Here is a 16,447-nt window from a genome sequence, read left to right on the forward strand (position 1 = left end):
AGTTTTCACAGGATCAATAATTATTAACGTTCGCATTTAAATATGTGGTCCAAACAAAATGACCTAGTTTTCATCCGCATTTTAAGCACATGATTGCAACACATGAACACCATATAATATTAAGCATTCGCTAACCAAAAATCCATTTGCCTTGCACTTTCAATATCGCATCCTTTAATGCTCTGTTGAGCCTTCCACAGTGGCGTCCTTAAGTTATTTATCAGCGAATGCACCATTTTTCCTTGTGGGACCATTAACATGACCTACGTTGGATTTCGGATGAGGTTTGTTCAATTACATTCTAGTTGCCAATTAAACAAATCTGTACGAAATTTATGGTACTGCACTGATGATCTTTAAGTAGACTTTCCTGCCCCTTGTCTTGCTTTTGATAACGATATTGGATTTCGTCGTAATTATAATTACAATTCAACCTTGGTAACAAAAAATATCCACTCTTATGACATAATGCACCACTCACGAATTTTGGAACTTACCGGTTTTCGGGGGATCTGGTTCAGACAAACATGCATTTTTGTTCCACATTTTTCGAATATAAAAGATCACTGGGGCCGATTCGGATCACTGCAGTTCGCAACTTGATCGAGCAAACCACCAGCAGCAATCATGGCATTCAGGGTAAGTAATAATTAACTCAACCACTTTAAAATACATTAAGCATGGCTTATAATAACAGTTCATCGTATTCGCCACCCTTTTGGCCACGGCCTATGCTGGAGCTTTGTTGCAACCCGCAACTTACGCCGCCGCCCCAGCCCCATTGACGCTAGCCGCCCCTATTGCCAAGACTGTAGTGAGTGAAGCATACGACCCCAATCCCCAGTATACCTACGGATATGACATCAATGATGAGCTCACCGGAGACAGCAAAAGCCAAACTGAGACCCGGAACGGTGATGTAGTTGAAGGCAGCTATTCCCTCGTTGAGCCTGATGGTACTTAATAAATTTCTTCTCTTAAATGGCTCTATATGGGGTTTATTTCAGGCAACAGGAGGATCGTGGATTACACCGCCGACCCAGTGAACGGCTTCAACGCAGTTGTCCGCAGAGAACCAGCAGCTATTGCAGTTAAAGCCGTCGCTGCCGCCCCGGCTATCGCCCACGCCCCTATCGCCAGATTAGCTCCTGTAGCTAAGATAGCCGCTCCCGTGGCTATCGCCCCTGCTCCGATCGCTAGATTCGGACCTGCTCCCGTCGCTTACGCCGCAGGCCCAACCCTGGCTGCCGCACCCTTCGCCGCTCCCTTGGCCCATGCCCCTATTGCCTACTCCACAGCCCCAGCAGTAGCTAGAGTAACCTATTCTTCTCCTATCGTATCGTATCACTTGTAAATTTATATATCGTTATTTATGTAAATACATTATTCATTAACTTGAATAATCAGTATTAGAAACATATAAGAGATGTTAGGAGTTTTCTTTTGACGTTTGATGGTTCATCCTTGATTGCATTCCTTAACATTCAAGCGCGGAAACTCTACATTTATAGATGACTACAATACTTCCCCGACCTTCCATCTAGATGATACATTAGCAAGTAAACCAACAAAAAAGATAGAAGACTTGTGCAGAAATGAAAATCATCGTTCTGCGGCATTATAGCCGACATAGGTTTTAACAGGCGGGTCCAAAATGCACTAATCATACGAGTTAAAGACGACAGACAGGACCTATTAAAATATTTGCCAATACCCCACACAATGAAACGAAGACACAATTGAAAGTTGGTCGGAAAATCTGAGAATTCGTCAGGTAAATGTGCTTTTACAAGCGTTTCCTAAAACCGCTGGTTACTCATACGAGCATTTGCTAAAGCCGGATTTTTAAGCTCCACGTTATATTCAGATTTGGCACTGACTTCGGCACTCAAAAGTAAATACCAATTAAATTAATTGCTCCATTTTTGTATATATGTATGTCGTCGGAAGTGAAGTTGCCACTGCCTCGCTACTGAATTGCCGCAGAAAACAAACTAATTTTATCTTTTTGACTTTGGCGCTCGTAGCAAAACCGTAACATGGCGACGCACAATAAAATCAAAAATTTTTGTTAAATATTTTTGTTCTTTGCTCACTTTATTTTAAGAAGCATTTCAAAATAATTGACATTTTATCATTGCCACTTTTTTCCTCTACAACGGACCAATTTCAGCTTTAAAGCGCGATTCATTTTCCTACAGCCATCATCAATTTTTTTTAATTACTGTCCTGGATCTTTTAAACTGAATTCCGAATTCAATGACATAAGACACTTAAGAATAAACCATTTGAATCGGAATAGGCCCTACTACCCTAATAAGATTCTAAAAATATTAATTCCTGCTGTTTTTGAGGAAGAATTTAAAGGCAGACAGATAAAGCAAAACCAAATAAAATCTTAAGCAGAATGAGGCAACATGATTAAATATTGTTTCCGTATTATAGCAAATCCATAGTACTGTCTAAAAAATTAAATATTTTGCAGCACCCATGTAAGTGGTAACTCTACTTAAAGATCAAAATGTAAAGAATATACATATATAGATCCAGGCACAATGCTGAAGAGTGAAAGTATGCGAATACAGTTATAAACAGTCTTAAACAGCACAAATCAATAGGCGCATCACAACCTGACCTAAAAAACATTTTAACTTAACGACTTTATTGCTAAGTTTCATGTCACTGAATTCAGAATAAAAAGGAGGTCCAAAATACCATTTAAAAGCTCCAGAACTGTATTTAATAAAAATGGTGAAAGTGGTTGCAGGAAAAGGAACCGTGGAGTTATAAATATGATAGGACCAAACGGGAGGGAGAGGAAAGGCATTTTTTTCCAACTCTGATAATTTCCAAGATACTCAAACATATACAGTTGCGGAAAAAAGTATTTAGACACTGCTTTATTTGAAATATAACTCTTTCCAAAACCAAAACTATTAGTTATACTTAACTACGTGTATATAGAAAATAAATCTCATAGCCAGGTTTTTTAAATAATGTATAATTTATTAACAAAACAAAAATATGAAACGATAAAAATAAATTATGTTGAAACAAGTATGAAATTCAATAGGAATAAAGTATTTAGACACGCGCACATGCTGCCTTTTAATCATTTTGCTGCTTCAGGAAAAAGAAATAACTTATAGTAACTTGTATGCTGCAATCATTTAGAATCAGTTCTTGCTTCGTTGAGGTAATAAAAACTTGAAATTTTTTAAAATGGCTCCAAAAACTAGGGAATTAACAAATTAAGAAAAAAATTTGGTTATTAAATTTTATAAAGACGGTAAATCTGCAAGAGAAATAGGGAAACTGATGGGTAGACACCATTCGACAGTGACATATACCATAAACAAATTCAAAATTTCAAACACAGTCCAAAATAGAAAAAGATCAGGCAGACCTTCAAAACTTGACGACAGAGATGAGCGCTTAATTGTCAGAACCATTAAGAAGAACCCATTTGAAAGTTCAACAACTATCTCCAGAGATTTGGAATTGGCAACAGGAAAGTCTGTAACACCAAGAACAGTGAGAAACAAATTGAAAAAAGAAGGGTTCAAAGCTTGTACTGCACGTCGTAAACCAATGATTAATAATGTGAATAGAAAGAAGCGATTAGATTTTGCAAATTCTCATAAACACAAGACAAATGAATTTTGGGAAACTATTATATTTTCGGACGAAAGTAAATTTAGCGTTTGGGGATCGGATGGACGAAAATTAATTTGGAGAAAGAAAGGTACAGCTCTAAATAAGGAAAACCTTCAGCCTACAGTCAAACATGGAGGAGGTAATGTGATGGTATGGGGATGTATGGCGGCAAATGGTGTTGGAAACCTTGTATTTATAGATGGTATTATGAACCAATATTCTTATTTAGACATTTTGAAGAACAATTTGCGTAGAAGGTCGTTATCATTTTCAACAAGATAACGATCCTAAGCATAAATCGTGATTAGTAAGGGAATGGCTTCTTTATAATACTCCCCATGTATTGGAAACACCCCCTCAATCACCTGACGTGAACGTTATCGAACATTTGTGGGAAGAATTGGACAGAAAAATTCGCAAAAAACCTATTCACAATCGTACCGATTTGAAAAGAGAGTTAATGGACGCATGGATGAGCATCTCTCCAGAAGTTACTAAAAATTTAGTTCATTCTATGCCTAGACGGTTAGAAGCTGTTATAAAGTCTCGAGGATACCCAACAAAATATTAGAACATTTGTTTGTTGTTTGTTTGTTATATTTTATAGAGTTTGTCTAAATACTTTTTTCCTATTGCATTTCATACTTGTTTCAACATAATTTATTTTTATCGCTTCACATTTTTGTTTTGTTAATAAATTATACATTATTTAAAAAACCTGGCTATGAGATTTATTTTCTATATACACGTAGTTAAGTATAACTAATAGTTTCGATTTTGGAAAGTGTTATATTCCAAATGAAGCGGTGTCTAAATACTTTTTTCCGCAACTGTATGTAGGTCCAATTTGCACCACACTGACACTCAAGTCAGTAAAAAATAAAAGTATTTTTGCAAATTTTCCCAATTTTTAAAAATGTTGCTAGGTTCTAAAATATGCAGCTTTTTTCCTATTTAACAGATTTTGTACATCTTACCGTTTCCGATTCTTATACTGGACACCTTGTATATGCCTTGTCAACGAATTCTTTGGTTTCCAGCAATAGAGCATGAATTTATTGTTTCATTAACATTGGTTAATTAATGGTTATTGTTCATAAATAAATAGTTAATAATGCATATCTAAATTTGCAGCCAATTTATCCCTCAATGATTCGTTTATACTATTAACCATAATTTGCGGGTTATAATGTGAGAGAGCAAAAGTTTTGCATGTACAAATACTAAACCTATAGGTGAAACTAGTCGATCATTCAGTAACAGATTATCCAAATATTACTTAAAGCCATGGCCTAAAACCAATAAATCAGCCGTAATAGGATGAATAGAACTGATTCATTAACTCTACATCATGCTTTGGCGAGCACCAACAAACGAAAGACATTGCTGATGAATTAAATTTAAGTCCCAAATGTTGGTTGTTACAGCCCTGGGATTTTAGGCAAATCTCGCAACCTCAATGGTCAAAAATCTACAACCCATTGCGGATTGCGGCTGGATAGTACCGCTTTTTGCAACGCTCCTACGCTTACTGCAAGAATGATGTCATTTTAGGGTGGCCCAAATAGCAACTGAATTATGCAATTTTTTCTGCAGGTATTTATTTCTTTCTAAGCGCATCTCAAGGTTTTAGTAGGAAATTAGTATTAGATTATATCGGAAGTCCTTTTTTCCAGGACAAGGCGAGGCAGCGTGCATACTGCAGAACGTAATGCCGCCCTTAAGTAGTTCTATGTTGCATGTATAAGGGAAATTACAAGCTAGAAATTTTCCTGTTTATTTTTCTAATGTCCATTAATAAAGGCAACGGCAGCATAAAAATTGACGAAGATCTTTAAATCGCGATAATACCGGTAAAGGCGAGGCAAATCAGTTTTTTCATCCTTGAACTGCGGCGACTACACTAAGGCAATTACTCGCTTGCAATAGGTACTATAAAAACCACAAGTATACTTTCCAAACTAGTCTCTCTCGGCTGCAATCCGCAAATGTTGACTCACTGATTTGAAATTTTATTATGTTTTTACTTGTCACAGCGGCAATTAAAGGTATCTTTATCGCTGCCTGCCAGGAGAAATAAATATCCACAGTTAAAACCAATAGCATCAATGAAATAAAAAACTTTCTTAGCCATATTGGACAAAGATTTGTGTGTTCTGCAGATTCGTATTCTGTACACCGACAACGGTTTATCAGCCTGCAAATGTGCAATTCCCCTTTGAAAGAAAATACGTATAGTCGGTACGGAACTTGAAGTCCAAACAAATTAGTGGCCATTTGTTTTTACGTGCGTTCATTAATCATCAAACCGCAAACCTGATTCGTTTTGGAATTAATTTTTCCATAGGTCCCATTGTTATTATTCATTCTCTTAATTAGTCAACTAATCACGAACCAAAAGGTCAATGTAATAATTATGGCTACTGCACCTTTTTCTATGGAAGTGAAATGACGTGACCTTCAAGGCCCATTTTAGGAGTTCTTCAGATGCGTTCCTACTATACGAGTGAAGGTTTCAGAAGAGCTCTGTAGATAATTATATAGTTTGTGCCCTGAATTGCCTTTATGCAAAACATATCTTCATGATAATGTTCTTACGTAATTATTGCCTCATCATACTAATAAGTGCCTTAATGCTGTGAATTAGCCTCAGGTCCTTGACTACTACGAACCTTCTTATTACGAACTTTCTCATGCTTTACTCTTCCAACAATGAACCAGCACCTCGACGTGAACTCATGTTAAGTGATATTCAAAATAAAAAGTATCGAGATCTATGACCCTCTGCTTAGGTAAGGCTGGTCCTCACAGACCTATCTGCGCCTCCATGTGGTGATCCCTGGATGCCTCCTCCCCCGAATCCGGAAAACCTACACAGGAGGAGGGAGAGAAAAGTAACAGACGCGAAAGGCCATGTACAGGATACATGTGGAATGGGTAAAAACAAGAAGTGGGGTGTGGTATAGACAAATTTATTAAAAGAAGGAAGAGTGGCGTTGCTCCGTAACTTGAACGGACACAAATCGAGGACAGGGAAGCGCGAAGGTATCAAGCCAGCAAAAGAGGAGCTCCAGATTTCCAAGACATACATACTCTTTTAATAAAGATCCCTACCATTACTTACCTATTTCAGAATTTCTCGCTGACGTGTACTTTATCGTTCCTGCATTGACAGATTCAAATTTTCATGAGGGAGAAGATCCTTTTTCTTTATTTATAAGAGATCACAGCCTCCCCAATCTACTTGAAAGGCTTAACGATTTTGTGGAATATATTTGCAAAGTCAGTATTTAAAACGTATGTAGGTAATAAATAATATATTATGTCATTCTTTTTGATAATCCGGGAATTGATTTTTGGTTTACACGCATAAACTTGCGAAATTACAACTCTGGAACATATATTTATAAAAAGGAAAAAATCTAGTAGAATCTTTGCCACGTTTCCGTACAAATTGAAAACGTTTTTAGTTTTGAATTTTGTGAAGTAAGCCCGTTTTCAATTCGATTATCGATGTCAATCTCGTTTTGCTTGGAGGTTGATTTCTCAATTCTCGGGATCGTATTGAGATTGAAATAGTAAGAAAACATTTGCAATTGAAAACGACTTTTAAATCAGGGGGATATGTCCTACAGGCTATTATTTTACTTTATACACTTAGAGCTTCTGATTGGTTACATTTTAAAAACTATAGATAATATTATAGTTGTTTGTTGTTCGTCAACTATTTGGTTCTACCTGCAAAATTACAAAATTGATAAATTAAACAGAAATATGGAACTTATGGAACCTTGACAGCGCAACAATATACAGTCTAACGACTATTGTGTGAATTACTATTTTACTAGCACCTATACCTATAATATTGGTCTATTATTTGTTCATGTTTTGGCCTTATTTTGAAAAGAGATTTTTATTATGTTATTGTATAAAAACTCACAAAATTTCGATATATTCGATGTATTCGATACAGATGGTTATGATTTATTATGGAATATAACAAGAACCTTCGGAAAAAACGATTATAGCAAAATCGCTCGGACATCGATTTAGTCTTCTTTTTATGCATATTTTAAAATTATTTTAAATTATACAGGATGAGTAAAAAACTGTACAAATGTCGGTTTTGATTTTTTACACGGAATTGGCCAGGCTCTCTTTTCTAGTTAAATGTTAGATGCAATTCTAGAAAATTCTTCCTGTACCATAGCATTACCTATTAAGCTAACCTTAATGATTGTTAAAATATTCTAGTAGAAAATGTTGTATTTAAGTTATATCACTTTACCATCTGTGTGCAGATTATTTGTGTTGTACATATTCAATAACACGTGTAAAGTATTTAATAATACCCAATTTTGACTAGGATATACGTATATATACTTGATACCATACAGAATGGCCGGCAAGCTCGCCAAACTTAAACCCCTTAGCTTTTTTCTTTAGAATTATATTAAGGACAGAGTCTACTAAAATAAATCCATTTCAGCGGAAGCTCATTTTAGCAATTGTGCTATAAAACCACAAACATTTACAGCTCCGCAGTATTCTAGACGATGAAAAAGTCTTGCGAGACATTAGACACTACTTTAGGCTGAATGGTTCTGAACTTCGGCAGAGATGAATTTATTTTAGTACACTGTCCTAAGTAATAAATCATCTTTAATAACAAAGTAACATTAAAGAAAAATACTGAAAAGTTCAAGTCTGGCGACATTACCAACCACTCATATAGATAAAAAAGTGATATAACCTAAATAAGTCATTTAATATGTGAATATTTGAAAAACTCACAAGGGTATTTATAGGTAACGTTACATAAAAATATCTAAAATTGTACACAACATTCAACTAGAAAATAAATACTGAATAATTCAATTAAAATCAAAACAAAATTAACATTTGTATCATTTTTTAAGCCACACTGTATAATTTGAAATAGTTTTAAAATGTACACAAAACGAAAACCACGTGCTAGAGCGATTTTAATAAAATTGCTCGGGCACAAAGGAAAATCGCTATTCCATAATAAATCATAACCATGTGTTTAAAGGAAAGAGGAAATTCTGAAGAATTTTCTACATCAATGAATGATCTACACAAGAGAGAGGTATTGTCTTGTTACTTCCTTTTTATTTAGTCAGATTATTTTCAAAACTGTGCTGGATTTTCTTGCACATCATCGTCTTTTATAAAGTTTCAGTATTCTGAATCAATCTAACACAAAGAAGTGAGCATCCTTATATTCTATAATGACATATTAAGTTATAAACTTAATGATAACTTGGTTTAAATAATAAAATGCGGAAAACAAATTGACCCAGATCCGGCCCAAATTAATGCGTCAAGCCATAAGAAAATATTGACACAGATAAAGAACCAGAAAATTTGAAATTGTCCATCTATTGGGAAAAGGACAAACTTAAAAACAAAAGGAACCTAATCATTATCAACTCATCAATGCAGGTCATAAATAAATAATTTATAAACAATAAGGTTCAAGATCACTTTCAGCAACCCTGGGCATGAAATTCCTGCAAGTAACTATAGATCAATTTGTCCTCAGATCCACTTTTTCATCACCCATTTCTTTACAGCTCCGATACAGCCGAGAAGAACTCTATTAATAAAATCATACGAGTGAAACTTTATTCATAATACTGCTTGAGATCTGGGTCACTGTTACCTATATTTAAAAAGCCAAGTAAGTTTAGTTGCATAAAATATCCATTAAACAAATCTTATAAGCGTCTAGCTAACAGTTTGATGCCCATAAATGACCATCCGTTCAATGCTTTTAATGACCCACTGGGCTTCCACTACTACTGGTTGTTATATTACCGGTTAAAGAGGTAAATATTTAGAACTACAAAAAACGCAAAATGCAGTTAATAACTACGTTTAAGATCGTTTTCAATTTGAAATAGTCTTACAATGCACTTTGAGGACTTGATGAAAATTGTTGAAGCACCTTCCCGATCCGATTTACGCTAGAGCTCTCCGGGTAAACGGTAAAGAACGATTTCCTCATCCGAAAAACCTCATCGGTCAAGCCTGTGAACCACAACAACAATCAACAACAGAAACAGATCTACTCTATTCTCCTCCATCACGAAAGTACCTAAGCCGTACATATGCAAAGAGAAACCCGTGTAACGTGCAACTGGCGTAATATTTTATGGTCCGTGCGGCCGGACAATGCCGGACCTCAGGCGTTATTTTTTTTAATTACGAATTTCAGTTTCCACAATGAAAAAAGCATTAAATAACAATAGCAGTTCACGAACGCAAACATAATAATAACCTAGGTGGGTAAAGGAAGGTATTTACGATATACGTAATTGTAGTCAGCAACCATATGAATATTTTAATCAGAATAATACTGAAAAGTTGAAAATTTCAGGGTGACCTATGGATGTGCTATTGATGGCGAGTATCTAACATTCAATGAAGTTGAATGGTACCTAATATGAGAAGATCTAAGATTTAAGATTAACGATGAAAGAGGAGATTTAGCACCACAAGGACAGAGCAGTTGCTACCTAACGTTCGTTCCCCATAAATTAAGTCATCTGATCTAGGGTAATGCTTTAGCTTAAATAGAAAATCACTATAATAAAGTATAATGGCTAGAACTCAGTCAAGGTATACAAAAAACCGGTACTACTTTCATATTGGTATTGTTGTTATATCTTCAGGGATTGGTATTAATTTGTAAGGCAGGCTCAGCAATACATTAAAATATAATAATAATGGCATGACGTGAGTAAACGGATTTGTAAGTGTGTGAAGTCGATTGTGAATCGACGATTAAGAAAGTAAAAGGTTCCTTGCAGCTCTTGGGAATAGTGGTATATAGAAACATCTGTAATTGTTGTCATGAATTCAATGTTAGGACTAGTCATCTCACGTTTGCAAACCAATAATATTGGTATAATTACCTGCAGTTGTCTGACTGAAACACTATACATATGGACACTATACTTTATACTGTGGTATAGACTGAGAACTTTGTTGAGCTCCATACAACTGCAGAGATACATCGAAGTCATATACATATTTCAATCGCTTTCTTGAATTGAAACAGTGGATAATGATTTTGGTAACTCGATATCTCGAAAACGATTAAATTTGAAAAAATCAAATCTTGTGTGTTACTGTGAATTAAATGCAGGATGTTCCATCACATAAAGGAATTTTTCTTTGCGTGATATTTTGACTGATTTGTTTTACTAAATTCTTCTTTAGAGAAATATATGACACGAAATTTTAATGTTCATCGTTCTTTATGTGTTTTGGCTGAAATTTGTCATAAACAGTTTCCATTCTTAAAAATAGTATTAATAGTTAGTCAAACGAAAAAATCAACTGCATTAAAAAAAATTGTTACCTTTAAAATCTGGAAACTCCATTTTACGTTTCAAACCACTGAATTTCCATTGCCAATCCAGATATTTTTTGTTTGGTTTCCTATCTGCAATACTGTGTTGTTCCAATGCGAGTTTTATAGCGATTAAACTTAAGCAATATCGATCAGTAGCTTTTCAAAATATGTATCACGCTACCCCAAGAACAAACTATTTCTTCACTACTAAATTTGATTTTTTTTCCGATTTCTCTTATATTAAATAGAGGTTTAAATCTTACATGCTGTCAAGTCTAAGGTTTCTATTATAAAGATTTCCACGGATTTCAATGTCAAAAGGAGAATCCAATTTCTTCCTTTTTTGCCTAAAAACCTTTATTTAGTCGCAAAGTATTGTAATAGATGCTCCTCTAAAAGCATAGCTACTATAGTAGGCAGAGTTTTGCAGATTTAAATATTCTGAATTTTTCATAGGCCATTTGCCTATGCTGCATTTGCTCCCTACCCGTTTATAAAAGTTTTTATTTAAATAATTCAGAAATAAATGTGTAGAAATTGCGTTCAGGGACTCAGATTAATGATCTTTTTGGTTCGTTAATCTGAAGTTGTTCTCTTTTTTTAATTACTGCAAATGCTTTATTCCGTAATTGTCGCTTATACGCATTTTATAGAGCTTCTCAATTTAAAATCAAAATCTATGATGTACTACGATTAAAGGTTATCTTATAAATCGAAAATCATTTATCTGGAGCTTCATTCAGAAATTTAGTGTCATCCATAGTGAAGATGTTCGATGTCTCCAGGCTATGCCCCACATTCTTTCATTTTATGAAGCCTATCAACGTTGAAAACTTGGAGATATCGATGAAATCATACAGAAAAATTGTTGCTTTTAACATGGAATATGAAGCTAGTAAGCTTCCAGGAGCTTTAAATATCGTATTCTTTTCAACATAGTGAACTAACATTACCTTCTCATTGATCAATTGTACATTTTTCTTAGTAAGCCCCTTTAGTTGTACACGAATTTTTATATCTTTCGCTTGACTTCTGAGGTATTAAAAAAGAACGACCTATTTATTTTCAATATCTGAATCGTTTGAGTAAGACTTTTCGACACAATGAAACGAAATTAACACCAAATTAACACGAAGTCGTAGGTCTTTCAGTTCAAAAGTAAATTTTATTTTGTTATCAGTAAATAGAAACAAATAATTCAGATCCATAGTGGCCAAAGAATGTCCATCCGTTTGATACCAATCGAGAGAAATCATGTTATAATGGTTTTAAAAATTAATTCCTTAAATATTATGATTAAGAATAACTAGCCGATGCAAAGAATGATATAAGCATCACGAACAGTAAGCGGCTTTACTGTTCTTGATAATTAATGTACTATTGTATGTTGAAGCCTTCATTAAAGTTCGCTTGCTCCCAATAAAAAGATGCGATCAGTTTTTTCTTCCTGGGCTTCTTAGTTGAAAACTAAAACCTTCATGAAGAACTTCGGAGGTTTTAATGTGCAAAAGGAGTTCGGGTTAGTTCCTTCCTGGCTTCATAAATTGATACTTTCACTAAGGCTTCATTGTGTTCCTATATGTGCTGGTGCACCAATTAAATTTTAATATGCACTTCAATTGTATTTTAGATTTTTCAACTAACAAATTGTTGAAATTTGGTACAATTATTTCACATTTTAATGAACTGTTGATTATAATATTTCATGGCAAACAATGCGTAACTATAGGTTTATTTTTCTTTGTCAACTGAAATATGTAATTAAAACTAATTTTCCATTTCTCGTTAGAGGTGTTTTGCTACGAATTATCGCACATGGTTAAACAGCTACATGAATATCGCATTAGACTCAATACAAATAAATATTAATAAATAAAGTTTTGTTTTCATTTCTATAACTATTTATGTAGATATTTATGGCCAAGAACTTGCATTACCATAAATTTTTAAAACTCTGATCCTCTGTGGAATAACCATAGTTTATTTTCCAGGGAATCCAGTTTCAGAGCCAGTAACTTTTGCTAGTCGCCGAATTTTCAAATCTGATAATTGGTAATCAATCAATTAAACGTTACGCTGAAAATCCCTAAAACATTATAACCCGTCATACTAATAGTAAACGAGCCATTTAGATGATCGGACCCCTATAATGGGCCTGAATGTTTAGAGCTTGAAGGGCCACTTGTTGCTTTCACTCTCAGGCCGCAGTGACACCAAATCCTGGATAATATGGAAAACTTTTTTTAACTGTGAGTGTAAATTATTTGGAAAATTAAACTACTGAGAAACACAAATATGGAGATTACTTTTTTATAGTACTCTTTTCATAGCTACAAGATAAAAGGACTTCATCCAAGATACGATGCCATGATTCGGGTTTCTAGCCATATTTTTCCGAGGTTATTACCCTTTTTAGCTCATGAGTTATAGGACACTTGGTAAAGGCTTAATCGGAAGTTGCGTAATATTTCAAACCATGTCAAAAGCAAATTCATGAATGGCCTATCGCAGGTTTGAAGATAAAAACATTTTCAAAAATTAACAACGTTGACAAGAATGAAATCAGTACTGCTAGATTCCAGATTTTTCAAAACTAAGATTGGACAGAGTGTCCTCAAGGCTGACTTATTTCTAGCCCGTTGGGGAACTTCAGTTACTTAAATAGTAAACGTCATTATCTCAAAAACCGTTGAAGGCTACAATCTATTGGAAGCACTGTATATGAATCGCTATATTTCTGGACTAATATATTCATAATTAAATCCTCATAATCGTGACTGTACGAAATTTTATGAATTTGATACTTTAACAGGCATTTGTATCAGATTCATGGTAATTAGGATATTACGATGCATGATGATTAAGATATGAATTTTTTGGATGAAAACCATTTTTTAAGAACATTTATGGTCAGAAGATATCTGTCCGTTCATGATTTCGACCCCAATTCAAAGTCAATGTTTGGTTAGGAGGGCGATAGACAGACACTTGCTGGACTCCATGATATTGCATGGTCATTTTAATTCTGAGACATTTTAGTAATTAATGAAATACCACCTAAGGTTACAGTTATAAATATTTGCACCTGTTGTCCTTCAAACGGTGTGATTTCAAATGGACGATTACCCGTCGCACAATGGGAGACTTATTATGGATCAATCGGTAGTGACTCAACCCATGGGTAGCGGGTATCGACCCGGACCAAATGATGGTCACTTAGACGTCCAGATTCCATATGTGAATACCTCAGAACTTGTATATCAGGTAAAAGCTAATGTACACTCCGAACCTGTGGAGACGAGGAAGCAATGAATTAATATCACTTAAGAACAATGCGCCAATATGCGACCACCACAAAGCGAGCTTCTCTCTGCTGTTGAGTCACTTAAAAGGCGGGGACTCGAAAATGTAATGTAAATGTGTGTAAATGGTCAAATAAAAATTCATTGTTATCCTGCGCATTTCAATGCATTTTTCGTAAATATGGAATATTTTTAAATTAATGCAAAGAATCGTAATTATTATTGGCCTCTGCGCTTATACTCCTACATGAATATGGCGTTAATGATTTTTGTATATGCAATAAATATATTGCGTTAAGTGCATGTGATATGGTCAAGATATTGACGTCAAATATTGCATTTTGAACGAAATGATGCATTTTTCCACACAACCAGCTTTATTCTAGGTAAAGAAATAATTCCATTGCATGATTAATAGCAGTAATATGTTGCTTATAACAAGGCAACAAGCGTTGTTTTGTCATACTAGCTTTGTTAGAAATACCAATTGACATGAAAGATTTGTGCATTGGATTTCGAAGAACTTTTTTTCTATATCTAACTTGACATAACTCCTTTTTAGCGAAAGCATTATGTTACATAATTTCGTCTTTTTCTTAGGCAATTTAAGATGAAATTACCAAATGTTTTCTTACAATGAAGTTTAAAATTTTTAATGCCCCAACTTCAACAAGGAAACATTACTTATATTTGGTTACCTTTTTTCCAACTCGGGTAAAGAAAACAAAGTAACATTTAAATAAAAAATAGGTCAGTGGGGATCTTATTTCTAGCAAGCTGAATAGACCGAGAAGTTAAGTTTTCCTCTTTCAGGTTAAAAGTGGGCAAACAAAACTAACATTCTCCTTGGTTTTTCCAAATATTAATCTATAAAAGCCAAACACGAGGATTTAACTGATAAAGAGACGAAAACACGTAGAACTTTCAAAGTAGTAACGATTGTCTTAATTCTCAATACATCATATACAGATTGTTCCAAATAAAGTAGCTCCTTTAAAGGGAATTATGAAAACGGTGAGAGACATAAGACGACTCAAATTGCAGCAAAGCTGTCCATTTTTGAGTTCTTTCAAATATCTAGGAAATGGCAAGGAATGTTTTTATTTCATATATACAGGGGAATAAATTGGCAAAAAGGTCACATTTACTGCAAGAATCGATTGATACAATTTTTCTAGTAGTTTGTAGTAGTATACTTAACCTGTTGCATGACCCAAAACAAATATGGTACGTATAAGGTAGCATGAGTAGTAACACGAGGTATCACATCTCGATTCACAATCTCGAAGCACCCAAGTGTAGACTGAATATATTGATGAGATTGGCTCTTTTCCTCTTTGTTCGCTTTTTAACAATTGTACTCATTATATCATAAGTTTATTGGCCTTTCCGATAGTGTATTTTGCTGTAACTGATCCTAATCATTTTCAAGGTTGTCAGTTTGACGACCATCTGAATTATATGTATACTGGGGATTACTTAATCTCTCCCTCTCTCTGTCTCTGTCTCTCTCTTTCCCCCCCTCTCTCTCTCTCTCTCTTTCTCCCTTTCTCTCTTTCTCTCTCTCTTTGATGGTTCTCTGAATTTATTTACTTCCCCTCTAATGAACCCTTTAAAGCAGATTCCGCTCTGAAACAAAAAAGTAAATTCTTGTCTGAAATACTCCGAAGCATTTTATAGCCGAGAGGGCATAATTTTATTATAAAATAAACGCCGTGCTCAACGAAATTGCGTATTTAAAAACCGGAGTCCGTCGACATTTTTTCCCATCCCTGGAAATATCGTATTATTCAGGGGTTGGCGTCATTTTTCTCTCATATACACGGATGAAAAAATAGAGTAATTATTACAAAGACTCTCTCTTGCATACATGATGCAAACTGAGGACGCTTTGAATGCTTCGCCACTACATCCTGACAGTTAATAAAATTTACCCCCTAACTTAATTATTTTTAATTTCAACATGAAATTTGTCGTGAGACCATTTTGTATGGCATGAAAATGTAACTTTTCCGGGCAATTCTAATTCGCTAAACAATCGGACGCACTTAGCTATGCGCAAAGCGCTTCGTTCTCCAACCAAACGAGGAGTGTTCACCTGACG

General features: G+C 34.7%; 2 protein-coding genes across 5 annotated transcripts in view; one reads left to right on the top strand and one right to left on the bottom strand.

The window, feature by feature from the left end:
* Positions 1 to 16,447, bottom strand: part of Fas3 (fasciclin 3) — a 164,073-nt gene that overhangs the window by 124,852 nt on the left and 22,774 nt on the right. The gene's annotated exons all lie outside the window — the stretch shown is intronic.
* On the top strand, positions 542 to 1,354 carry LOC136415060 (larval cuticle protein A2B-like). Its single transcript, XM_066399432.1, has 3 exons — positions 542 to 639; positions 698 to 956; positions 1,008 to 1,354. Exons 1-3 carry the CDS (start codon positions 628 to 630, stop codon positions 1,352 to 1,354), a joined length of 618 nt encoding a protein of 205 aa, XP_066255529.1. The 5' UTR covers positions 542 to 627.

This window comes from Euwallacea similis, chromosome 19, assembly GCF_039881205.1.
Source record: "Euwallacea similis isolate ESF13 chromosome 19, ESF131.1, whole genome shotgun sequence".
Taxonomy (NCBI): domain Eukaryota; kingdom Metazoa; phylum Arthropoda; class Insecta; order Coleoptera; family Curculionidae; genus Euwallacea; species Euwallacea similis.

Coding starts and splice junctions, on each gene's coding strand:
- LOC136415060 (XM_066399432.1), top strand. Junction 957..1,007: donor TTCCCTCGTTGAGCCTGATG/GTACTTAATAAA, acceptor GGTTTATTTCAG/GCAACAGGAGGATCGTGGAT.